Raw genomic sequence first — 25,841 nt, 5'->3', positions numbered from 1 at the left:
CTATGGGTTTAATGACATAGGACCTCAAAACAATAAGTTTAACATTAGTATTACAGGCAGGTTTTAGTAGGAGGTTATCTGCATGAACCATTTAAATAACAAAACATGGCTAGAGCTTAGAAATGCTGAAATAAAATCTGGTTTAGATCAATAATTCTGTCCAAATATTGAAGGCACAGCAGCAATAAATAATTTTTATTAACATAAGTAGAAACTGAGCCTTTTGCCCTTTAATTGCCTGCCGTTCTTTTCTTTGCCAGCTGTTGGTGATTTTCAGCCCACTGCCTTTTCTCATTTACTATATTTTACATGAGTTGGAGTCAGCAGCTCATTACAATGAGCTTTCTACTCTAAGCCTAGACTCCAGTGCACCAGAGCAATCGCGCAGGCGGAGGGAAGCGGGTTACAGAGATTGGATTAAGCCGAAGTGATCTATATAGCAATGATATAGGAAGGATAATATTTGATTTTTCATTTGGAGCTGATAGGACTGCAGGTTTATCTTTCGGACTGAGCTGTGCTCTTCCGTGATGCAGTTAAGTATTTCACCCCAGAGAGTGCAAATAGGTACAGTATTCCTGGAAAAGTTTGACCATAGGGTGAGGAGGAAACAACTGAACTCTCATTTACTCAGCTTCAAGCCCAACTCCCTCACCCCTCCCCCACCTCCCAAATATTAGCTTCAGGATTTAGAATTGCAGGAAAATATGCAACATCTATCTTTAAAAGGCTCAGTGGAGAGTAAAATCGATGGGATATTAAGGCAACATTTCTCACAATTCTGTCATCTTGCTGATGGGTGGTTTTCAATTCATATTTCCTCCCAAATTTCACTGTCAAACACTCTGATTTCATGTGAGCAGAAGAACAATAAACATGGAATAATGGTTAGCACCATGATGCCAAACCTATCCTTACCAATTCCTTCCATGGATTTATCGGCAGAAGGGGCCAGAACCACCTCCTTAAAATGTAACTGTATCCAGTCCACCTCCTTTCCCTGAAATTGCAAGACAACGTGTATTGTTTCATGTATAAGGACAACTGTACTTCTTCAGTGCGTTCTGAGTAAGAGGCTTTATTGAACTGAAGAGAGTTGGCAGCCTACAGTCAGCTTGCCTCATGGCCGAGTCATCTGATGATGTACACTTAGTAAAGATTGCCTTTCCAAAACCCAAATACCCTTTGGGCAGAATTTTTACCTCATTGGGCAGGCGTGGCGGGCAGGCCCGGGAGTGGCCGCACGATGGAGCACCACCTGCGATCGGGTCAAATAACAAGCAGCCAGCGTGAAACGAGCGCTGATAACCTCAGCGTTGCCGGGGTGAGGGAGGGGAGGAGGACGAACATGGAAGTCAGCGATTGCGGCAGGTGCACTCAGTGAAGCTCCCTGAAGGCGCAGAGCTGCCTTAGGGGGCTGAAGATTTTTCACATTAAGTTTTCAAAAAAAAGTGAGTCTGACACATGAGCAGGGACATGTTGAAAATTAGTTCTTAAAATTTTTATTTTATTTTTAATTAACATCAGAGACCTCATCCCACCCATGGATGTAAGGTTGGATGGACAGGGAAAAATTCTATTTAATTAATAGGCTTAACAGCCCTCTTCATTGTTAGCGGGCGCACTGCCGACTCCCGCCAACCAAAATATCGTGTGAGTGCGTGATGACGTCGGCATGCTCGCCCGACATCACCGCGCACTATTTTCCTTCCGTTCGGGTCGGGCGCGCACCCTCCCAATAAGGGAAAAATTCTGCCTTTATTGCACACATAGGGTGGAATTTTATGGCCCTGTCGCAGTGGGGGCAGGTGTAGGAAAATACGGCAAGCCATTCAAAAATCCATTGACTTCGGCGAGAACGGAAAAAAAACAGCAAGGGCCTAAAAATTCTGCCCACAGTCTTTAAACCGTGCAGGTCTCTCAATGGAATGTGTGTGCATTAACATTGGCTGTTGCCTGGGTGATGTTCCTTGTCCGGAGAGTGCCGTTCCCATGGCCCTTGTTGCCTTGGTGACAGTTGCAATTGTTGGGGACTCATGGACCTCTGGGATTGATGATAGTTCTGTACTCTGTACAGCTTGAGATCCCTTCTTCCTGACTTGCTGATTGCTGTGAAGGAACAGCTTCTCTAGTTATTCGGATATGCCTGCAGTTGCGCCGGTATGTGCGGTCATTAACTTCCACTATATACGATTGACAATTTCTCTGCGCATGTGCCAAGTTTCCACATGGGCTGACTCCTGTTGAGAGCATTGAAAATTTGCACCCTGACTGGCTCTCCAATGTTCAACTCTGATAATGGTTTGGCAGCCTTGTCAAACTGAAATTTGGCTGTTGTTTCACCTTGATCTTTTTACTTATGCCTGTTACTACTGCTGGTTTCCATAGCTTTTTTGCTATTGGAAGGGCAGTTTGGGTGTGGCATGATATTAGTCTTTGGACAGGACTACTTTCCACGTCTTCAGTCGGTGTGTTTCTCCACTCAAGGATTGTATTCATCTGTGCCAGATTTGCTCGATTTCTTGATGATTCCTTTGGCGATTTTCACTGCCATCTCAGCCTTTCCATTTGACTGGGGTTAGTGTGGAGATGATGTGTAGTGTTGAATTTCCCAATCCTTTGTGAATTGGCTTAATTCTTCACTTGTGAACTGAGGCCATTGTAACTCATCACAATGCCTGGAATGCCGTAACGACTGAATTATGCTTTCAGTCATTCTACTATTTTTCCTGTCATTGTTGAAGTCAGTTGGTCTAACTCCCAATAGTCAGAATAACAGTCTATAGTGACAAGATAGTCAGTTCCTGCTAGAGGTAAGAGGTCTACTCCCAGCTTCATCCATGGTTTGTCTTGGATGTCATGCATCATCAATGGCTCTCTAGCTTGTTTAGCTTGGTACTTGTTACAAGCACCGTACTGGCCAACGTGGTCTTTAATTTCCGTGCTCCTGTTCGGCCAAGAGAGCACTTTTCTTGCCTTCTTCAGACTCGATTCAATTCCTTGATGGCTTGCACGGATACGCTTCAGCATCTCCCCATGGCATGCCCAGTGACTGGAAGCCAGTGTCCAATGGTGTATCACAGGGATCTGTTCTGTGTCCCCTATTATTCGTCATTTATATAAATGACATAGATGACTATGTGGGGGGTAGGATTAGTAAGTTTGTGGATGACACTAAGATTGGCCGGATGGTTAAGTGAGGTTGAGGTCTTGGGCTACAGGAAGATATACGGGATGGTCAAATGGGCAGATAAGTGGCAGATGGAATTTAACCCTGAAAAGTGTGAGGTGATACACTTTGGAAGGAGTAATTTGACAAGGAAGTATTCAATGAACGGAATGACACGAGGAAGTTCTGAGGAACAAAGGGACCTTGGCGTGTGTGTCCATAGATCTCTGAAAGCGGAGGGGCATGTTAGTGGAGTGGTGAAAAAGACATGTGGGACACTTGCCTTTATCAATCGAGGCATAGATTACAAAAGTAGGGAGGTCATGTTGGAGTTGTATAGAACCTTGGTGAGGCCACAGCTGGAGTACTGTGTGCAGTTCTGGTCGCCACATTATAGGAAGGATGTGATTGCACTGGAGGGGGTGCAGAGGAGATTCACCAGGATGTTGCCTGGGATGAAATATTTAAGTTATGAAGAGAGGTTGGATAGACTTGGGTTGTTTTCGTTGGAACAGAGAAGGCTGAGGGGCGACCTGATCGAGGTGTACACGATTATGAGGGGCATGGACAGGGTGGATAGGGAACAGCTGTTCCCCTTAGTTGAAGGGTCAGTAACAAGGGGACACAAGTTCAAGGTGAGGGGCAGGAGGTTTAGGGGGGATGTGAGGGAAAACTTTTTTACCCAGAGGGTGGTGACGGTCTGGAATGCGCTGCCTGGGAGGGTGGTGGAGGCGGGTTGCCTCACATCCTTTAAAAAGTACCTGGATGAGCACTTGGCACGTCATAACATTCAAGGCTATGGGCCAAGTGCTGGTAACTGGGATTAGGTAGGTGGATCAGGTGTTTCTTATATGTCGGTGCAAACTCGATGGGCCGAAGGGCCTTTTCTGCACTGTGTGATTCTGTGATTCTGTGATCTCCTTGTACAAGATGCTATCTTGAGATGTCAATTCATCTCGTCATGCCCAATATGCTCCTGTGACCACAGGTGTATCCTTGCTGCTCTCAGGCCATCCTTTCATCACTACTTCATGCAGCACTTGGAAAGATGCATCTTGTTGAATAGTTTGCTTGATTTGAGCAAGGTGCTTGTCTGTCAGATTCAATGTCTCTGTTGGGTTGATGACTTCCAGAGCATATGGAGCTGCTGCTGCTTCACGTTGAATCTGGAAGGTTTCATATTCTGTTTCAGCATCCTCAACTTTCTTCATAAGGAGCGCTGCATGTCTGTGATGTATATCTGTTTCCCTTGTATGTCATGTCCAGATGATATCTTTGTAAACAAAGTAACATTCTTTGCAGATGCTTTGGAGCAGATAGTAGTGGTATGAGAAAAATGCTTGTGGTCAGACTCCACTGTCACTTTGTCTCTCCCAAGCAGCTATTGATGAAAATGCTCACAGGCAAAAACAATAGCCAGGCACTCTTTCTCAATCTGAGCATAGCGTCGTTCCATTTGCGCTAGTGCCCTGGATGCAAATGTGACCGGTTATCCTTGCTGCATCAGAGTTGCTCCCAGACCCATCTTGCGGCATCATACTGCAAAATGATTTCATCATTGACATTATAGTACTTCAGCACTAGCATTGTCGTCACTCATTGTTTGATTTTGGTGAATGCTGCTTCTTGTTTTGTGCCCCAATACCACAACACAGCCTTGGCAGTGAGCTTGCCTAATGGTTCACACTCTGCTGACAAATTAGGCGCACCTTTAGCTATGTAGTTCACAAATCCAACAAATCGTTGCACTGCTTTCATGTCGCTGTATAGCTGCTACAGGTCTCACTTTGTCAGGATCCGAGCAAAGACATTTTGCTGCCAGTACATGACCTATGTACTTGACTTCATGTATCTTCAGTTGCAATTTTTTCTTGTTCAGCTTCAGGTTCATCTGGTGAGCTCTCTCTAGGAGCCTGATCATGGTCAGCTATGGCTTCTCCCATTGTGTCTCCACATCCATAGACTAGCAAATCATCCACTATGGATTTCACTCTGGGAAGATCACTGACTATCCCATTCTGTCTGTGTTGATAATCTTCTGAAGCCATGGAAATGCCAAATGGCATGCACAACCATCTGTATCTTTTGAACGGTGTCCAGAATGTAATTAGAAAGCTGCTGCTTTCATCCAGCTTCACTTGCCAGTAACATCCTTCACATTTAAGCTAGTAAAGATCTTTGCTTTGGCAAGTTGTGGTAAAATTCCTTCAATGGTTGGCATGGGGCAGTGAGATCTCCTCAGCACTTTATTTAGATCCTTTGGGTCTAAGCATACTCTCAGCTTTCCAGGTTGCTTCACTGCTACCATGCTGCTAATTCAGTCTGTAAGAGTTTTCACTTTTTTTATTTCCCCTCTTTTCCAGTTCTCTTTTTTTAGGCTTGACTTGAGGACAACTGGAACTCTTCTTGGCAGATGCTGAATTGGTCCTACATTCTCATCTACTTTGAGATGATATTCTCCTGGTAGACATCCCAACCCTGTCAACACTTCTTTGTACTCCTTTCGGATCTATTCTGTTGTCAGTGGTTTTGTGTGCTGCGACACATTGTAAATCTCTGTTGGCATGTTCAGGGTTACCAGTCCAATCTTTAGACTTGTTTCAGCTGAGTTGAATAGCCATTGTGTCCCAACTATCATCTGGAACTGTAGATCTTCCTTCTTGCCATTGCATTGGGCTCTCAGACTAATTTGTCCACTCGGTATGAGTATCGTGCCATCATATAGCCTCAACTTTACTTTTGAGGGCTTAATTTTCGGATTGCCATGTTGAGCCACTTCGCACAGGTTGGTGATGGTCATGATGTTGCATGATGCACCAGTGTCTATCTGACACTTCTTGTTTGCTTGATATCCTCCCCCTGCGTTCATCGTTATAACAGTCACAAAACATTTTTCACCTATTGACTTGATGGAACCAACCTGTTGGATCATGTATAGTTCTTCATCAGGCCCTTTGTTGATATCTTGCCACTGACCATCTGTATAGCTTTGTTTTGCTTCTTTCTAGCCAAACACTTGTGTGTGAAATAATTTGGCTTATTGCATTAAAACACTGCTTTCCCCATGCTGGGAAATCCTTCTTTATCTTGCATGCTGTACTCTGTAGTATCTGCATCCTGCCCTTTGTCAGCGACTGCTCCGCTCTTTCGTCTTGGACTGTCTCCCAGTCATCTGCGCTGCCATACATATGCTTAGCTGACGTTTCACAACTTCCGCATTTTGATGCATGTTTATCGCTTTCTTTAGCGTCAGTTTCTCATCTGTCAGTAGACTTCTTCTCACTGAGGGGTCTTGTACGCCTAAGACTAATCTATCTTTAATCATGTTACTTCTGGACAAGCCAGATCCCAGGGTGGAACCTAACTTGATAGATCCTAACTTTTATTTTTTGTTTAGATACGTAGAGAGATCTTCTGTCTTCTCGCAAGCCTATTTTGCTTTAAGCCTGTGTCCTGCAGCTTTCTCTCTTTAAGCTTGGAGCCTTCCTATCTGCACCTTGCTTTCACTTCCACTGAACAGGATCTTGTTCCAGATTCCTGTTCTTGTTCTTTGACTAGAAGGTCTTTTCAGGACCCCCTTCTGTTCTTTGGGGAAACCTGCTTCCTGCACCTCCCTCCTGTCCAGCTTCTCCTGGCAGCTGCTTCCAACCTTAGAGCATAATCACCAACTGAACTTTGGTTTAGAACTTGCTATCTGTCCCTCTCCTGTGCTACTTCTGCTGGCAACTCCTTTCAACCTTAGAGCACACTGTCCAGCTGAACTCAAACTGCTTTCCATTTCTCTGTCTGTGTGCGTGTGTGGGGCCTCCCTCTTTTGACTCCTGTTGCTAGGCAACAGCACAGTTTTTTCTACCTTGTTTGCTTTAAATCCCCTTAAAGAGTCATAAAACCTCATTAAAATGCAAGCATCTTTTAAAGTGAAACTAAAACTCAGGTTTCATCCTCTTAACCCACAAAATACAGAAATACAAATTAAACTTAAACTTAAAGATATACCTTATTTCTAACACTTCCAAATACACATATAACTTACTGAAAAATAGCTCTATTTCCTAACAATCAGATCATCTTTTAGCTGTCCAAATTCACATGATTCTGCAAGCTGTGTTACTGCAGCTGTATAATGTTCAATGGTTTCTTATGCACCTTGTGCTCTAGTGTTGAATACAGAGTGTTCATAAGTAACATTCTTTCGGGGTCAAAGATTTCATTCAAGGCTTTCAAAATCTCTGTTATCTTTTTTATTTGCCCATTGGTTAGATGTAGGGTTGTATATAATTTGTAGCAATCCCTCCCCAGCAGCGTTATAAGTGTGGCTACTCTTCTCAGTTTCAGCTTGTTAATTAAATTTGTTGCAATTCGTGGTTTTGCTATTGCAAGTGGAAAAACTGCCAATTCTCCCACGTACTGTCTTTCATTTCTACTGGTGCTGGGAGGGGGAAGTTTATAGTAGCCATATGCACTCACTCAGCATCTTACTTGCAGCCTTTGACTTGTTTGCTTTTCCTTATCCTTGTTTCAGCTGCTTTTAGCAGATTTGAACATTTCTGTGCGCCTGGGTTCTCTGTAGCTTCTCTGCAGAATTTGCAGGATTTTAAAACTCTTATTTTTTCTCCACTACCTGACACCATGTTTTAAGTATAAGGCCAGCTGTATTTCATCAGTGTGAGAAGCTTTGCTGACTGAAGAGAAATGGCAGCCTACAATCAGGGCAGGGTCACATGACTATGGCAAGCCAGGTAATACAGTTAGTAAAGATTGTGTTTCCTAAACCTAAACATGCATGTACTTTATGATGACAATACATATTTAATCTGAAGTTGGATCTGTTTTGAGAGAGGTTTTGTGTTCCTCATCACAATTGCAACCTACAGCTTTTGTGCAAAAGCAACAGAGATTATCTCCAAGCCTTGCATGATATCTTACTGAGGATGCAGCAACTTAATATTTAGATTTTCTTTCCATGCCTTCTATGGTTACTTAGTAATCATATGTACAGAGGTGGGTACAGTTATTTTGGCATCTCACAGAATTGGTATGGCACAGAAGGAGGCCATTTGGGTCCATCATGTCTACACTAGTTCTCCGAATGAGCAACTCAACTACTTCCATTCTCCTGCCTTCTCCCCATAACTCTGCACATTCTTCCTTTTCAGAGAACAGTCCAATTCCCTTTTGAATGCTTCAGTTGAACCCACCTCCACCACACTCTCAGGCAGCTAGAGCATTCCAGACCCAAACCACTGGCTGCATAAAAAAAGTTTTCTCTCGTATCAGTATTGTTTCTTTTACTAATTGCTTTAAATCTGTGCTCTCTCATTCTTGATCCTTTCATGAATGGGAATAGTTTCTCCCTATGTACTCTGTCCAGACCCCTCATGATTTTGAATACCTCTATCAAAACCCCTCTCAGCCTTTTCTCTAAGGAAAACAGTCCCAACTTCTCCAATCTATCTTCATAACTGAAGTTCCTCATCCCAGGAACCATTCTTGTGAATCTCTTCTGCACTCTCTCCAATGTCTTCACATCCTTCCTAAAGTGTGGTGCCCAGAACTGGATGCAATATTCCAGTTGAGGCTGAACTAGTGATGTATACAAGTTCAACATAACCACCTTGCTCTTGTACTCTATTCCCCTATTAATAAAATCCAGGATACTGTATGCTTTATTAACCACACTCTCAATCTGTCCTGCCACCTTCAATACACTCAGGTCCCTCTGCGCGTGCAACCCTTTTAGAGCCGTACCCCCTACTTTGTACTGTCTCTCTATGTTCTTTCCACCAGAATGAATCACTTCACATTTCTCTGCACTGTACTTCATCTGCCGCTTGTCCGCCCATTCCACCAATTTGCCTATACCCTTTTGAAGTTCTACGCTATCCTCCTCACAGTTCACAATACTTCTGAGTTTCGTATCATTCACAAACTTTGAAATTGTGCCCTGTACACTAAAATTTAGGTCATTAATATATATCAGGAAAAGCAAGGGTCCCAACAGTGACCCCTGGGGAACTCCACTACAAAACTTCCACCCGCCTGGAAAAAGTTTCTCCTTAACAACTGATCATTTTCAATACGGATTTTATATATTAGTGCTATGACCGCCATGGACAACGGCCTTTCATGCTGTTAAATAGATGTCTTTCCCTATAATGTAAACTAAAATAGAATATTGGCAACATTGGGTGGCATTGTGAAGTGAAGCACAATCTGTATCAGCAGGGCCACAAAATGTGTGCTAGTGGGATTGGCCGATGTAAGTTCTCGCTTGAAAGTTGTGAATAGTGCCTTAGTGAATAGGTGAACCGACATGCAACAGACAAGTGGGTGGAAGACAAATCTAAAGACTGGAGCCAGTGCTTTTAAGGCCACTTTGCTGGTGAGGCACCATGTTGTAATTTGACTGCTTGGTGCAAACACAGTGCAGAAACTCCTTGGCCTGAATCTTGCGTTCCGAGGTCAGGCGCGTGCCCAACCCGAACGCACGTAAAATTGCGTGAAAATACATGGGCATGGGCCCTGACATCATTGTGCACGCCTGCAATATTGAGGTCGGCGAGCGCACGCGGGATTCGGAGCAGCACTCGCTGACAATTAAAGGGCGAATTAAGGTAATTAAAAAGCCTATTGACCACGACATTACATTGCCTCTGCGATTTTTAGCTCATCACATGGGCAAAACGGGTGGGCGTAATTCATGTTTTAATCATTTCCTCATCCACAGGCGGGATAAAAAGCCCCCGGAGCAGCAGCACTTTCTTTATCATTGCCAGTCCTTTGCTGTGTGAGTAGAATTGTCCCAGATTTTCTTGGCATCTCGTTTGATTGTCAAGCCTGCCTTTCAGCATCTCAGATCCTCATCTTCCCTGGAAGGTTCCTCTGAGTATTACAGCACAGCGCTCCTTCATTTTCAAGGCACTGCTCCTCTGCATCCCATCTAATGGGGGTAATGTATTCCACTGGTGGAACCTCCTCCTGAAGAGGAAGAGAGGGGTAAGAGGGAGAGGAGGTCAGGTGGGCACGGGCAGCATCCCAGGGACAGACTTTTAAGAGGAGAGGCATGGGGTCAGTTGGTGCAGGGCCAGCAGGGAGGCCAAAGCGGGAGGGCGTGCCAAAGACGCCACTACCCAGCATCTAGAGTGTTCAGACAGCGCTCCAACTACCTCCAGTTGTCCGAGGTCCAATGCCGCAGGAGGCTCCGCCTCTCCAGGGACACAGTAATGGCAATATGTCACATGATAGGTCTGGAAATAGCCTCCAACTGCGTGGGCAGACACCCCAAGCCGGCGGCTTTGAAGGTCACAGTGGCCCTCAACTTCTATGCCTCTGGTTCTTTTCAGGGCTCAGTGGGGGACCTGTGTGGGGTTTCTCAATCAGCTGCACACAGTTGCGTCAAGCTCATGACTGATGCTATCTTTAGATGTCCAAACATTCATCCACTTCTGGACAGACGAGGCGAGCCAGGCAGAGAGAGCACGAGGCTTTGCTGCAATAGCTGGATTCCCCCACGTCCAGGGTGTAATAGGTTGCACTCACATGACCATCAAGGCGCCAACAGGTGAACCTGAAGCTTTCGTAAACAGACACTGCTTCCACTCATTGAATGTTCAGATTGTCTGTGATCACAGAACACAAATTCTCCAAGTTTGTGCCTGTTACCCTGGGAGCTCACACGATGCTTACGTCTTGCAGCACTCACAGGTACCAAGGCTGTTCATGGCTCATGCATGAGTGGATGCGGTGACAGGGGCTATCCCTTGAAGAGGTGGCTGATGACCCCAATCCGTCACCCAAGAAATGAGGCTGAGGAGAGATACAACAGGAGTCATGCCTCCATGGTAGTGGAGAGGACTATGGGCTGCTGAAGATGCGCTTCAGATGCTTGGACCAGTCAAAGGGAGCATTGCAGTATCCTCCAGAGTGTGTCTCCCTCATAGTCGTCACATGCTGCATCCTGCACAACCTGGCTCTGGCAAAGGGGGCCCAATGGAGGCTGAGGAAAGTGGGGCAGCTCCACAGGCCATGGAGGATGACTCAAGGTGATGGCTCAGAGGAAGAGCCTGAGAAGGCACAGGGTGTGGACCTCGAGTCAGAGGACAGGAACCTTCATGGAGACAGGGACACCAGGGATGCTTTGATGCAGTGAACCTTCTGCTAGGCATACAAGGGATCAATGCCTCGTTAAGCCAAAGGCACTGACTCCTTTGTCACAATCAATAAATGAGAACCCAATTCAGTACACCAGCACCACACAATGCCATACTTTTACAAGCCTGTGCTGCATCTGGCACCTATTCACACCATCCAGCCAACACAGCCCATTTAAGTCAAATAAATGTTTATGTTACTTCACATGAATGAACAAAGTGTCCATCCCTAACACGAGTCAAAATAATTAATGCTAACCATGTCACCCATGACACGCCCCTGTTGTGCTCAAGGTGCCTCCAGCTTATGTCTGTGGGTGCTGCGTCTTGGTGAACCACACACCCTCGCACCCCCTGCCACCTCACTGACAGTGGCATTGGAGGCAGTCTGCTGACTCTGCTGTCCTGGTGGCCCCGATGACCTTGCAGTCATCCTCTGGCCGCCGGAGCCTGAGCAGGGTCCGCCTCGGAGGGTGCATCCAGCCCCATAGCTGGGAACTCCTCAGTCGTCACGGCATCATCAGATGCAGCGGCCTCTGGCAGAGGGGTGGAGGTGCTGGTGCCCTCATCCATAACGTCCTAAGAGAAGCCCATAGAGATGACAGGCAGCTCATATGCCAGTGTGAGGTGCGTTTGCACTCGCTGCTCACCATTGATGGACGGGAACCGAGCAGGGAGACTAGGTGCCTCATCTTTCTCTCACACTGGAAGTGACCTCCTACGGTCATTGCCTATATGAGGGCTTATAGGTCCGAGTGCAACCCCAGGAATCCCTGAGTCTGCTCCTGAAGCTGCCTCTCCATGAGAGTCATCACTCTCTCAATGGGGGAGGCTGTGCACTCAGTCTTAAAGGTCATCACGGAACTTATGCTCCGTCTGAACTCCTCCATGATGGAGACCATGGCACGCAGACCCTCATGGATCTCCACCACTTCTCCCTGCGCATCCCGCTGCACATCCAGCATCTGCCGCCTGATGGACAACTCCAGAGGCTCATCATCTGCCTTGGCCGCAGCATGGTCCTGGTCTCCAGCTGTGCTCCCACTGTCGGCACCCTGGGACCTCTCTGCCTCTGGCAGCTCCTCATGCAAGTATGATGCACCCTCACCGCTGTACATTACCTGCAGAGCTGAATAACTAATGCCCACCGATGTGGTTCAGAGAGACAGTGTGACTCTGGTGCAGGTGTGCTGTCTTCCTTGGAGCTCAATGAGGGATCCTCAGGGTCACCAGTGGCTCTTGTGGATGGTGCATCTGCGAGAGGAAGATCAGTACATTCAACCATCTAAGTCACTATGCATGCTAAATGGGCTAAGGAGACAGTGGAGACCTGCTGCACGGTGCCATCTGCATTGGAGCTTCAGTGGACTCTCTGGCTATGACAGCTCAGTTTCTGATGAGAGGAGCCTATTATGTTTCCAGTACCCACCACGTATATATCTGTCACCTGCACTTTTGCCTTCATCCGAGACCCCCTGCCTCACCACAACCGGAGGAGTGAGCTGGCCGGTGGCATTCCAGGTCCAGCGCCTTGCTTTGTGCTTCATGAGGATGCACAGATTTGGCACTTCTCCACCCATTCTGTGCGCTCTGCGGCGTTATGACTGCTCTTCTCCTGACAGGGAACAATAGCCTCATTATTGCTCCGTCTCCCTGAAAGTCCTTTCCTATTCCCACCTGCCCTCCCACCCGGGCATTAGGCGGGCCGTATCACTGTGGCACACCTCACCTGCAATGTACTGAGGCCAGTCATGCTGACATCCCAGCCTTGGCAGGGAAGGCTTAAGTGCCAGTTGGCATACACACTCTTAGACCCCTGAACGTTCTGAGCAACGGGCACCCGACTAAAGTTCTCCGCACAGGTCCATGCCATTTCTGCACTTACCCTTGCTGACTGCAGCAGATTATTGAACATTTTGCGGCACTGAAGCCACTGACCTGTGCGGTGACTGCTGTCCAGACCATCTTAGTCAGGTGGGGCAGCCTTCTCATGCCGTCCCTGGGTATTAGGATATGCTGCCTGGCACTGACCTCTTCGGCCAGCACTCCCAGGCACTCATCTGAGAAACGGGGGGCAGAGTGCCCACCCGTGTCCAGCCTTCAATGACTACCAGGTGCTGAGGTTATGACTGCACACCAGGACATTTGTTGAATTGCTTCCAAACAGCCCCCTCAGCCTCCCCCACAACTCCTGGCAGCCTTCAGGGAGCTGCCTCGTCCATTTTTTGAACACCCCACCTGGTCCCCGTTGGACCTGGTGCCTGATGTGTTTCTACCCCCGCACACTGAAAACACTCTGGCAGTCGTGTTTCACGCTGGGTGGGCCTTAATTGGCTACCTAGCATAAGATTACGTTCACAACGTAAATTCGGCTGGTTTTACATCCGCTTCCAGCCACACCAACTTCGGGCACACCCCAAGGGTAGAATTCGGGCCCTTGCTTTTCAGTGGGAACCAAGTGGGAAGTGTGCTTCGATATTCTTCCCCAGTCCTGAGCACATATTGCCCATTTTTACCCTCTGCTTACTTTCTGTTCGCCACTTCTTGCCTGGCCTACTGCACCATGGCTCCATGAGGAAGATTTCCCTCTACTATAAAAATGGTCACTTCCATTTATTCTCCTCCTTCGGGAACTTGAGATTTTCTTTGGTAAAGAGGAGCTTTTCACAACTCCTTGGGCTATCTTTTTTATTAAACAACTATCCTCTATTAAAATCTATGGAGCATTGATTTAAATCCCATTAAGCCCATTACAGCTGTGCCCACAAATGTGCCAAGACTGATTGCAGAATAAGCCTTGATAAGTGTTCTTTATTGATAGTTTTGCTCTCTCTTCAGAAGATCCTCCAAATTGGCATATTAGAAGAATGAGATTGAGAAAACTATGGGGTAAATGTTCCACGTGTGCCCAGGTGACTAGATTGATTCTTAGGATGACAAGGTTGTCCTATGAGTGGAGATTGAGTAGAATGGGCCTATTTTCTCTGGAGCTTAAAAAATGAGAAGTGATGTCATTGAAACATATTAAACTCTTAGATGGCTTCATGGTGTAGATTCTGAGTGGCTGGTTCTCCTGACTGGAGAGTCCAGAACTAGGCATCATAGTTTCAAGGTAAGAGGTCAGCTGTTTAGAACTGAGATGAGGGGATTTTTTTTCACTTAAAGGGTTGTGAGTCTTTGGAATTCTCTACCCAGAGGGCTGTGGATGCTCAGTTGATGAGTATATTCAATACTGAGATAGACCTTTTGGCATCAAGGGAATCAAGGAATATAGGAATAGGGTGGGAAAGTAGAGTTGATGAAGAAGACCATGTCCTTACTGAATGGCAGAGCAGGCTCAAGGGGTCTACTCTTACTGCTATTTCATATGTTCTTATCAGATGAGGTTTCTCCTCTATCATGTTTTGAAAAATGTAGGCACACCTGGTATCTTACTGCCAGGATAGACTCAGAAAACCTAGGCTGATGTATCCCAAGTCTAATGTAATTATGCTATAAGTATAACATGCTCTGAATGCACATCTGCAAAAACTAAAAGTATTGAGAGTATTCTGAGGATGAAATAATTTAGAACTGCAGAGAGCACCTTGATATTGAATGATGATTTAAAAGGAGAGAACAAAGTATAGTTCTTGTGTTCTTCATGCTTCCCCTTCATATCTTCTCCTTTGACATTGCATTATTGCTGATAATTCACCTGGGATGGGGGGGGTTGTTATCGTATGGGGAAAGGTTGGAAAATTGGATCTGTGTCCATTGGAGTTCAGAATAATGAGAGGTGATCTCATTGAAACATATAAGATCCTGAGGAGACTTGACAGAGTGGATGATGAAAGAAAGTTTCCCCCTCTGGGAGAGACTAGAACTAGGGGACACAATTTAAAAATAAGGGGTTTCCCATTTAAGACAGAGATGAGAAGATTTTTTTTTTCTCTCTGAGGGTTGTGAATCTTTGGAACTCTCTTCCCCAGAGAGTGGTGGAGGCAGGGTCATTGACTATCTTTAAAGCTGAGTTAGATAGATTCTTTCCTAACAAGGGAGTCAAAGGTGATCTGGGGTAGGTGGGAATGTGGAGTTGAGGCCACAATCTGTTCAGCCATGATCTTATTGAATGATGTAGCAGGCTCAAGGGGCTGAATGCTCCAAATTTGCATTTTGTATGTTCACATTTACTGCTCATGCTGTGAGTCTTCAGGTGGGAGTGCAGTCCAATTCAAGCAAGGCATTGTTAGTTGCAACTGGGGACATGTAGGTCATCATTCACTGATGCAGGGGCTACTGGCACATGCTCCTTACTACAAAGGTGTTTTTCAGTGGCAGTCTGAAATGTACTTCTTCAAATGTCTGTGTTCCAGTATGGAGACTTCACCACTAAATATTTTAATCACATGTAGACTGATGTCACTTATTGAAGTCAATCCTACATGAAATGATGCTCCACTTGCATGAGTCCTTGCGTCATGGTTTTGGCCGCCCACCAGGTGTATTAACACCATCAAGCTCTCCATCTAGTTCATCTTTTGGTAGGTGACCATCATCCATTTTAATGATGTGGTCCAGCCATTGTAATTGACATTGTTTAGACATTGCCATGATACTTCCTGAATTAGAAAACTGCAGTGCTTCTATATTGTAGAGTCTATGCTGGCAGTGGATCCCAAGGATCTTTCTCAAGCAACACATATGAAATGAATTTAATCTGCATTTCTGCATTGATATATAGTCCAGGTTTCAGCACCATACAGCAGTATATATACACACACATATTATATGTATTACATTATTTTACTTTACATATATGTATACGTCTATACAATCCACATGGAAGGCACTATTTCACTGGAGATTTACAGGCATTGTAAATGGGGAAAAATGCAATGCAAGCACTTCCTGTCTATCATTTGAACCCTGAGACTGGCTTATTGTGTACCTTACTGAAAGGCATTTCATATTATTTAGAGCACAACGTGGACAGTAAACAATTCTCATGTAATTAGTTTGCTGTTAATTTTTCTTAGATGATAGCGGATTTCTTTGACACTTCTTATTGTTCTCCTTTTGAGGATAAAGTTACAAGTTTCCCAATAGCTCAGCTACTAAGTGGCCTAACCAGCTGAGCTACACATTTACTATGCCTGATTCTTGGTCTCTGAAAGTTAGCTGATTTTAGCCAGGACAGAAGTAATTGACCTCAAAACTCCTGAGTTATAACGGGGGGAAAAAACATCAATGTGGTTCCTCCTCATGGTTATCATCAAGCAACTGTCGTGGAAGTGTATATGTTTGTATGTTGAGTAAGCACAGGATTTTCACTTTGAATTATCAAATAGCCTTTCCAAGCTCACTGCTTAGAGTCATGCTGGAAGAATGGCTACTTAGGAGAGGTACCCAAGGAAACCCAAAGCCCATGCAAATATTTACCAGCAATGGGTCAGTTGGTCTGTGTTTCCTCTTCTTCCACATCTGGATATTAGGTGGGAAGGCAGATAGCCCATTCCCTGCCATTCAATGTCACTTCAGCAATTTCTCGCTTCAATATACATTATTCCATTCAAACATGGATGACCACACCATAATGAGACAGAAAATATGGGAAACGTTACATGGCATATTTCCCATCGTTTGCACCTTAGCAACGCTCTGTGTTGGGAATGCCACACTTCGCTGATATCTATCGAAATCAATCTGATTTAAAGACTGCAATAAAATGTGGTTTTATTGATTGCCATGGAATGGAAATTGGATGGGTCCCAATGGGCAGGTGATTGTCCATGTGATGAAGATGAAAATTTACTGCAAAATATTTAAGCTGTGACTGATGAAGGTTACTCCACCATGCTATCCAAAACCTATGGTTACTCCACCATGCTATCCAAAACCCATGGTTACTCCACCATGCTATCCAAAACCCATGGTTACTCCACCATGCTATCCAAAACCCATGGTTACTCCACCATGCTATCCAAAACCCATGGTTACTCCACCATGCTATCCAAAACCCATGGTTACTCCACCATGCTATCCAAAACCCATAGCCTATTTTAAGTACTAATATGGAATTCACCTCCCAAAGGGAAGAATCAATTGACTATATTTCTTTTGTTTTGTTCCAGTTGTGTTGTTGATGAGATGGATTTTTCTAACATGGAATTAGATGAAGCTCTGCGCAAGTTCCAGGCTCATATTCGAGTGCAGGGAGAGGCACAGAAGGTCGAGCGACTCATTGAAGCATTTAGGTAATGAGAATGATTCTTCTTCAAAGAGTAATTGCAGGTAAAATCAAGAGTGGCCACTTGAAGTGACTTGGAACCTTTTACAATAACTGTAACAGTATGTTCAGTTTTCAATTCAGTAATTTGTAAATATTTTGAAATTTCCAGCATTTTCTATTTTTATTTCAAAACTTATCACCTTGATTAACTGTTCCAATTCAAATTTGGAATTTGGTTTAAGCCCACACAATAATTACAATAACAGGGCATTTTGGAACAGCTTAAATAAGTTAGAATGTTGATATTGATGATGGCAACTGGATAAAGACTCTTAACCAGGCTCATTTCAATGAATAATTAAACAGAATTGTTCACTAAGAGAAAAAAAAATGGCCCTCTGTTTAAATTTGCATCGTGTTTATAAATTGTGAATTAGTGTAACGATATCTACAGAAAATGATTCCTGGAGTATGAAATAGTCAAAATCTAGGTTTTAAATTACGTCCTTTTTAAGTAATCTTCAGGGATTAATGCAGTTATTGCAGCAAATAGGGAAGCAAATCTCAAAGCATGATTCAATGTCAGTTTTACTGTGATAATTGTTGGCCAGCTGAATAGATTTGGACAGAAAATCACTGTTATCCTCTGTGTACTGCCAGGTCCCATATTCACCCCTCGAAACCTCTCCACTATTTACTAAGATTAGGGCTAAATTTCTACATCAACCTCACATTCCTACCCTATCTCTATGTCCCTTTTCTCCCAGTGCCAATGAATCTATCAATCTCAAATCTTGAATATATGCAAGGACTGAAATCCACAGCCCTCTGGGTAGAAAATTCCAAAGCATAGGAAACATCCTGAGCACGGGAGGGACAGGCTGCCGCCCACATGCTCTCACTGTGCTTGACACAATAGAATCAATTTCTCTGGGGTTAGCGTCCAAAGAGCATCTGAAAAATGAGCATCATGTAGAGCAAAAACGGATGCTAATCCTTGTCTGTGTTTTGCAACTGAAGAGCACTGCAGCTTTGCCAAATGGCTTTTCAGGCGGTTGCACCTCACTGTACTCAGAGAGGGTGCAGCAATGCAAAGTACAAGCCACTGAGCATCAGAGACTGGTGCACTCAGATGCTTTAGCGTTGGATTCAGTTCAAGGTAAACCGTTCTCGCGAAAAACAGCCCCTGTTGATTCCAGAGATGCCATTTAGATGCTAACTATTTTAAAGGGACAGGCTGCCCTTAGCTCTCGTCGAAAAAGATTTTTATTTTTGGAATTTTGAACTACAAATGTTTTATTAGCTGTGGGTTTATTAGCTGTGGGAATTATTGCCGAATGCTGTAACTCTTAATCCTTCACTGAGTAGCGTTGCCAACTTTCCAGGGTTGACCTGAAGTCATCTGGCTTTAAAGATTAATCTTCAGGACACTGCTGTGAGCAAAAAATCAGAGGGGAATTTAAAATAATTGTCTTTATCTTTTCATTGCATTTTAATACTTTTACCGGATATGAACATTTAGCAGATAGGGAACAAGGCTCCCTGTATCCCTTGATTCCTTGATAGACCGAAAATCTGTCCCTCTTAGCATAAATACATTCAGTGATGGAACATCTACAGCTCTCTAGGATAGAGAATTCCAAAGATTCACAACCCCCTGAATCAAGAAATTTAATTTAATCTCAGTCCTAAATGATCGGACCCTCATCCTGAGCCTCTGCTCCATGTTCTAGATTCCCCAGCCAGGGGAAACAACTTCTTAGTATCTACGTGGTCAAGCCCTTTCAGAATCTTGAATATTTCAATGAGATTACCTCTCATTCTTTTAAACTCCAGAGAATAAAGGCCCAATTTACTCAGCCTCTCATCATAGGAAAATCCTCTCACCCCAGGGACCAATCTAGCGAACCTTTACTGTAACACCTCCAATGCCTCTTCGCTGTACTGACTCTTCTCCTTGTGTCTACCTGTCTCTCCTTCCTATCTCTCATCTCTCTTTTACTTATCCCTCCTCCTTCTTCCCCAACCCATTTATCCACCACCCCAACCCTTATCCCACCGTCTTCCAACCTGTTTGATTTAAATACTTCATTCTCCAGCCGGCTTACAACTCCAGGATTGGGACCCTAACATCGCATTAACTTCTGGGTCCCGATCCAGCTCTGCTTCGACAACATGCATGTGTTGCAGTTTGTAGTAATTATGCTTTTATTTAGTGTCTAATGCACCTTTAAGAATAATACGTGTTAAGGAAGATTACATGATCTGTAACCAATAGGAGAGTAGCGCGGTCTACCTCAACAGTCAGTGTAGAGACACAGTTGAAGTTGAAAGTATACATGTAGTTGCTGCTGAGTACATTGTAAATAAACTTAATAAAATAAGAAACTTAAGCTAAATTTTCCACCAAAGAAGTGTCTACAGATCACTCTATCAACAATAGTAGCAACTGGCCACCCTAATAACAAACTGGCGATGAGGATGAAACAGGATTGTGCAGAAGAAATCAAGTCAAAAAGAAATTGACATGTACCTCACACAGTGATTGTAAGTAGCAAGCTCCGTTAGAATCGAAGAAGTAATCCTCTCTCAGAATGCTGCAATTTGGGGGAGAATTGATCCTCTTGAACCAGCCACAGATGATTGGCCTCATTACATAGAATGCCTCACGTCCTTTTTTCAAGTGAATGAGATTACAGGGGAAGAGAAGAGGCTAGTGATCCTTTTTAAGTACTTGTGGGAGCAAAACCTACAGTCTGATTTGAAGTTTGACAGCACTCAATGCTCCAGATTCAAAAATTTTCGATGAATCAGTGGACCTTGTGAAGGGCATTTTCAACCAAAGCCCTCAGCCACGATGCAGAGGTTCAGGTTTAATTCGTGAAATAGAGTGAGACAATTGCATGCTATGTGGAAAATTTGAAGCAGCTAATGGAGCACTGTGAGTTCGGTATGACTCTAAAGGACATGCTCAGAGATTGTTTAGTGTGTGGTGTGAATGAATACAATATTCAGAAAAGATTATTGTCCAAAGTGAATTTGGATTTCAAGAAGGCGCTAGAGATAGCGCTGGCCATGGAAAATGCAGTAAGAGATTCAGCACAAAATGCTGCCGTCCTCCACATCAGGCGGGAAACCCCAGCCGAAAATGGTGCAAAGTTGCAAAACTCTGCCGAGAAGCAGAAACAGCTCCCACTAGCCAAAGAATAAAGAAAATTGATTTAGCAGCAAAATCGAAGAATAATTTTAATATAGGTGGAAACAAGCAGTCTTTTAGCGATTGGCAGTTTAAAAAAACCGAATGCTAATATTGTCACAGAAATGGACAAATAATGAGACAGCGTAAGGAATGATTCAAGCAGGCTTATAAACAAAAGCAGAATCCCAATGAAATCTACAAGTTAGGAGAGCCTGAAACAACAACAAATTCAGACATTTACTCATTGTTTAATCTAAAAGTTGGAAAGACAGAACCAATATCTGTTACAGTGAAAGTAAATGGCAAACCTGTTTGAATGGAAGTAGACACAGGAGCTTCCACTACAGTAATTGGACATACCTTGAGATATCTGAATATAGGTGAACATCAATTAAGTTTAGAAGAAACAACTGCTAGGCTAAAGATACACACGGGTGAAGACATTCAAGTAAAAGGCATAAGCAGAGTAACTGTCCATTATGGAAGCCAATTGGCAAAGCTGCCTTTGATGGTGGCAGCAGGTGAAGGCCCTGGGGTTAAATTGGTTAAAGGAGATTAAGTTAGAGTGGGCTGAAATTTTCCAGTTGAGAGCAAGTGGGCTACCAGAACTGTTTCAAAAGTACACCAACATCTTCAAGGACGAACTTGGAAAAATCCAGGGTCTGCTGGCCAAGATTCATGTGGATCTGGGTGCAACCCCTCGCTTATGAAGGTGAGACCAGTACCATACACACTGCAAGAAAAAGCCGACACTGACCTAAACAGGCTAGAGAAACTGGGCGTTATACAACCTGTGCAGTTCTCAGAATGGGCAGCACCCATTGTCCCCGCCCTTAAACCCGACCAAAACGTCCAAATTTGTGGAAACTACAAATTGACAGTTAATAAAGTAGCTAAGCTAGACAGACACCCCATTCCAAAAGTTGAAGACCTGTATGCCAAGCTGGCAGGTGGAACTATCTACACAAAGCTTGACATGAGTCGTGCTTATCAAAAACTAGAGTTGGATAATGCCCCCTGGAAATTTGTCACAATTAATATCCACAAAGGGTTGTACTAATATACTTGATTGCCTTTTGGTGTCTCCACAGCTTGCGCCATCTTTCAGAGAACAATGGAAAGTTTACTGCAGGGACTGCCCCAGGTTGTAGTCTAATTGAACAATGTATTGGTTACAGGATTCACTGAAAAAGAGCATTTGGCAAGCTTAGAAGAAGCCTTAAAACGTTTCTTGCATGTTGGAGTGCGTCTAAAAAAAGAAAAGTTCATGTTCTAAATGAGGGAGGTAATCTATTTGGGTTACCGGGTAGATTCACAGTGCCTCCACCCGGTTGAGGAGAAAGTGAGAGCTATAAGAGAGGCACCTGTGCCAAAGAACACCTCAGAGCTCAAATCATTCCTAGGAATGATCGACTGTTATGAGTGGTTCTTACCCAATTTGTCTATTGGCCCCCCCTGCATTCTTTACTGAAAAAGAACCAGCTTTGGTCTTCGGAGGCACCCCAGATAGAAGCTTTCATAAAGATGAAAAAATTGTGGCACTTGTCCAATCTATTAGTGCATTATGATCAGACAAAAGGATTGGTGCTGACATGTGACACATCTCCCTACCCAGTGCTCTCAACTGATGGACGATGGCACAGAACGGCCAATTGGTTATTTATCAAGAACAGTCACCACAGTGGAAAAGGGATACTCGCAGATAGAAAAAGAAGGCCTATCCATTATCTTTCAAGAAATTTCATCAGTATGTACACAGCAACCATTTTACAATAATTTCAGACCACAAACCATTGCTAAGATTGTTTAGTGAGGACAAGGCTATACCACCCATGGCCTCAGCAAGAATACAATGATGGGCTTTAATTCTGGCAGCATATGAGTCCACTTTCGTACATAGCTCTGGCAATTAAATCACAAATGCCCTTGGTCGTTTGCCTTTACAAGAAAATGATGAGCTTATCTTACTGTTAAATTTCTTAGATTCCTTGCCGGTATGCCCTCAACAGATCAGGGGCTGAACAAGTCGGGACCCAGTCCTATCTGAAGTACGAGAACAAGTACTGCATGGTTAGTCACAAGAGCCTGTATCTGATGAAATGAAACCATAATTCAACAGAAGACATGAAATAACCAGCCAGGATGGCATCTTATTGTGGGGAGCATGAGTGATAGTTCCTCCAAAGGGAAAGGAGCCCCTTTTAATTGATTGACACAGTGCCCATCCAGGAATTTCCTGAATGAAGACCATAGCACGCAGCTATTTATGGTGGACAGGGATGGATGGCGAAATAGAGAGTTTAGTAAAGCACTGTGTGCAATGTCAGAAACTGCAAAAGTTGCCAGTGACAGCTCCATTACACCCATGGGAGTGGCCAGGTAGACCATAGGTGCGGTTACACATTGACTATGTTGGACCTTTCCTGGGAACAATGTTTCTGCTCATTATCAATGCCCATTCAAAATGGTTGGATGTATATGAGGTGAAGTCACCAACGTCGGTCGCTATAATTGAGAAACAATGTCAAAGTTTTGCCATTCATGGATTACCAAAAGCAGTCGTTTCCAATAGCGGCACGGCATTTACGAGTGCTGAGTTTCAACCGTTTATCAGGCTCAAAGGTATCGCTCATGTAAAAGCTGCAACGAAAGGGCGGTTCAAACGTTCAAAGCAGGCGCGAAAAAGCTGACTGGTGATTCCTTAGCAACCAAGTTAGCACGCTTCCATTTTCATTACAGGACTACCCCCCACACAATAACTGGTGTCACACCTGCAGAGTTATTGGTGAAACACCGCCTCAGGACGAGATTGAGCTTAATAATGCTGAATTTAGAGGGGAAGGTGGAAAGGAGTCAGGAAAGCCAGAAAACCAGACACGACTGGCATAGTGGCGAGGGGAAATTTACTATAGGAGAGCCGGTATACGTGAAAAACTTTGGGGAAGGACCAAAGTGGTTACCGGGTGAAATAAGTGCAGTGATTGGAACTCTATCTTGCCACATGAACACAATATAAGAAATAGGAGTAGAGGCAGGCCATCTGGCCCCTGACGTCTGCCCTGCCATTCCTCAATCCATGCTAATATGTTACTCCCAATACTGCGAGCTCCTATCTTGTGCAATAACCTTTTATGTGGCACCTCATGGGATGCCTTCTGGAAATCCAAATACACTACATCTACCAGTTCCCCTTTATCAAGTCTGCTTGTTATATCCTCAAAGAACTGTAGCAAATTTGTCAAACATGATTTCCCTATCACAAACCATGTTGACTCTGTTTGATTGCATTAAGTTTTTCTAAATGTCCTGTTGTTTCTTCCTTAATAATGGACTCTAGCATTTTCCCAACAATAGATGCCAGGCTGACTGGCTTTTAGTTTTCTGCTTTTTGTCTCCCCAACCTTCTTGAAAATGGGCATCACATTAGCGGTTTTCCAATCTACTGGGACCCTCCCAGAATCCAGTGAGTTCTAGAATATTTTGACCAATGCCTCCACTATCTCTGCAGCGACTTCCTTTAAAACTCTTGGATGCAGGCCATCAGGTCCTGGCGACTTCTTTGTCTTTAGTCCCATTAGTTTGTCAAATACTTTCTTCCTCATGATAGAGATTGTTACAAGATTGTTCCTACCATTAGCTCCTTGCTTAAGCGATAGCTTTGGGATGTTTATAGTGTCCTCCACCGTGAAGACCGATATAAAGTATTGATTTAAATTATCTGCCATTTCCCTATTCCCCATTACCTATTCTCCAGTCGCATCCTCCAAGGGTTCCACACTCGCTCTTTTTGTATACCCATAAAAGCTCTTGCTGTTTGTTTTTATATTTCGTGCCAATTTACTTTCATAGTCAATCTTCTCCCTCTTTATTAGCTTTTTAGTCATCCACTGCTGGTTCCTAAAAAAATCCCAATCCTCTGGCCTACCACTACTTTTTGCTGCTTTGTATGCCTTGGTTTTTGATTGGATACTCTCCTTGACCACCTTTGTTAACCATGGGTGGTTCATCCTTCTCATCGAATCCTTCTTTTTGACCGGGATAAATTTTTGCTGAACGTTATGAAATATCTACTTAAATGTCTGCCACTGCTCATCCACTGACCTTCTCCTTAGTCTATTTTCCCACCCCGCTTTAGACAACTCTTTCTTCATATCTCTGTAATTGCCTTTATTTGAGTTGAGAACATCGGTTTGAGACCCGAGTTGCTCGCTCTCAAACTGAATTTGAAATTCTACCATGTTGTGATTGCTACCCCTTAGAGGATTCTTCACTACGCTATCTCTGATTAATCCCCCCTCACTACACATTATTAGATCTAAAATAGCCTGTTTCCAGGTAGGTTCTGCCAAGAATTGCTCTAAGAAACAATCCCTGATGCATTCTACAAATTCGTCTTCCACGTTACACCTGCCAATTTGATTTGTCCAGTCAATATGCAGCTTAAAATCACCCAGGGCAATTGTAGCGCCCTTCTTACACACCTCCATTATTTCCCGATTTATACTTTGTCCTACAGTGAGGCAAATCTTTGGGGGCCCGGAAATGACTCCCATCCTTGACTTCTTCCCCTTGCTATTCCTTATTTGCACCCAAACCGATTCCACATCACGATCTATTGCACCTATACCGCTCTTCACCACCACACTGATACCTTCCTTTATTAACAAAGCTACCCCACCTCCTTTTCCTTTTTGCCTATTTTTTCGGAACGTTGAATGCCCTTGAATATTGAATTTCCAGTCTTGGGCACCCTGCAACCACGTCTCTGTAATAGCTATCAAGTCATATTAATTATTTATATTTGTGCCATCAACTCACCTATCTTGTTACAAATGCTGTGTGAATTCAGATAAAGAACCTTAAGCTTTGACTTTTTATGATTATTGCTCATTCTGGTTCCGATTTCTGCTGCACTCCTCTGCTTATATTTTCTGCCCCTTCCTGTCACACTTTGAATATCGTTTGCCTCTTCACTACCCTGCACCTCTGCTCTCTCATTTCTTTTTGATTTTTTAAACTTCTCTTCAATTAGACCCTCCCGCCCCCACTAATTAGTTTAAAGTCCTATATACATCCCTAGTTATACGATTCACCAGGACACTGGTCCCAGCA

The 25,841-nt window shown here is 44.0% G+C and overlaps 1 protein-coding gene across 1 annotated transcript in view; it reads left to right on the top strand.

The window, feature by feature from the left end:
• The window catches only part of LOC144696823 (IQ motif and SEC7 domain-containing protein 3-like), a 220,584-nt gene that overhangs the window by 140,580 nt on the left and 54,163 nt on the right, over positions 1–25,841 (top strand). The window contains exon 4 of the mRNA XM_078568571.1: positions 17,433–17,555. Coding sequence (XP_078424697.1) covers positions 17,433–17,555 — 123 coding nt within the window. The remainder of the gene's footprint in view (positions 1–17,432; positions 17,556–25,841) is intronic.

This window comes from Cetorhinus maximus, chromosome 22 (assembly GCF_964194155.1).
Source record: "Cetorhinus maximus chromosome 22, sCetMax3.hap1.1, whole genome shotgun sequence".
In the NCBI taxonomy this organism is placed as follows: Eukaryota; Metazoa; Chordata; class Chondrichthyes; order Lamniformes; family Cetorhinidae; genus Cetorhinus; species Cetorhinus maximus.
The sequence above is the reverse complement of the archived record's forward strand: the minus strand, read 5'-3'. Positions and strand labels throughout refer to the sequence as shown.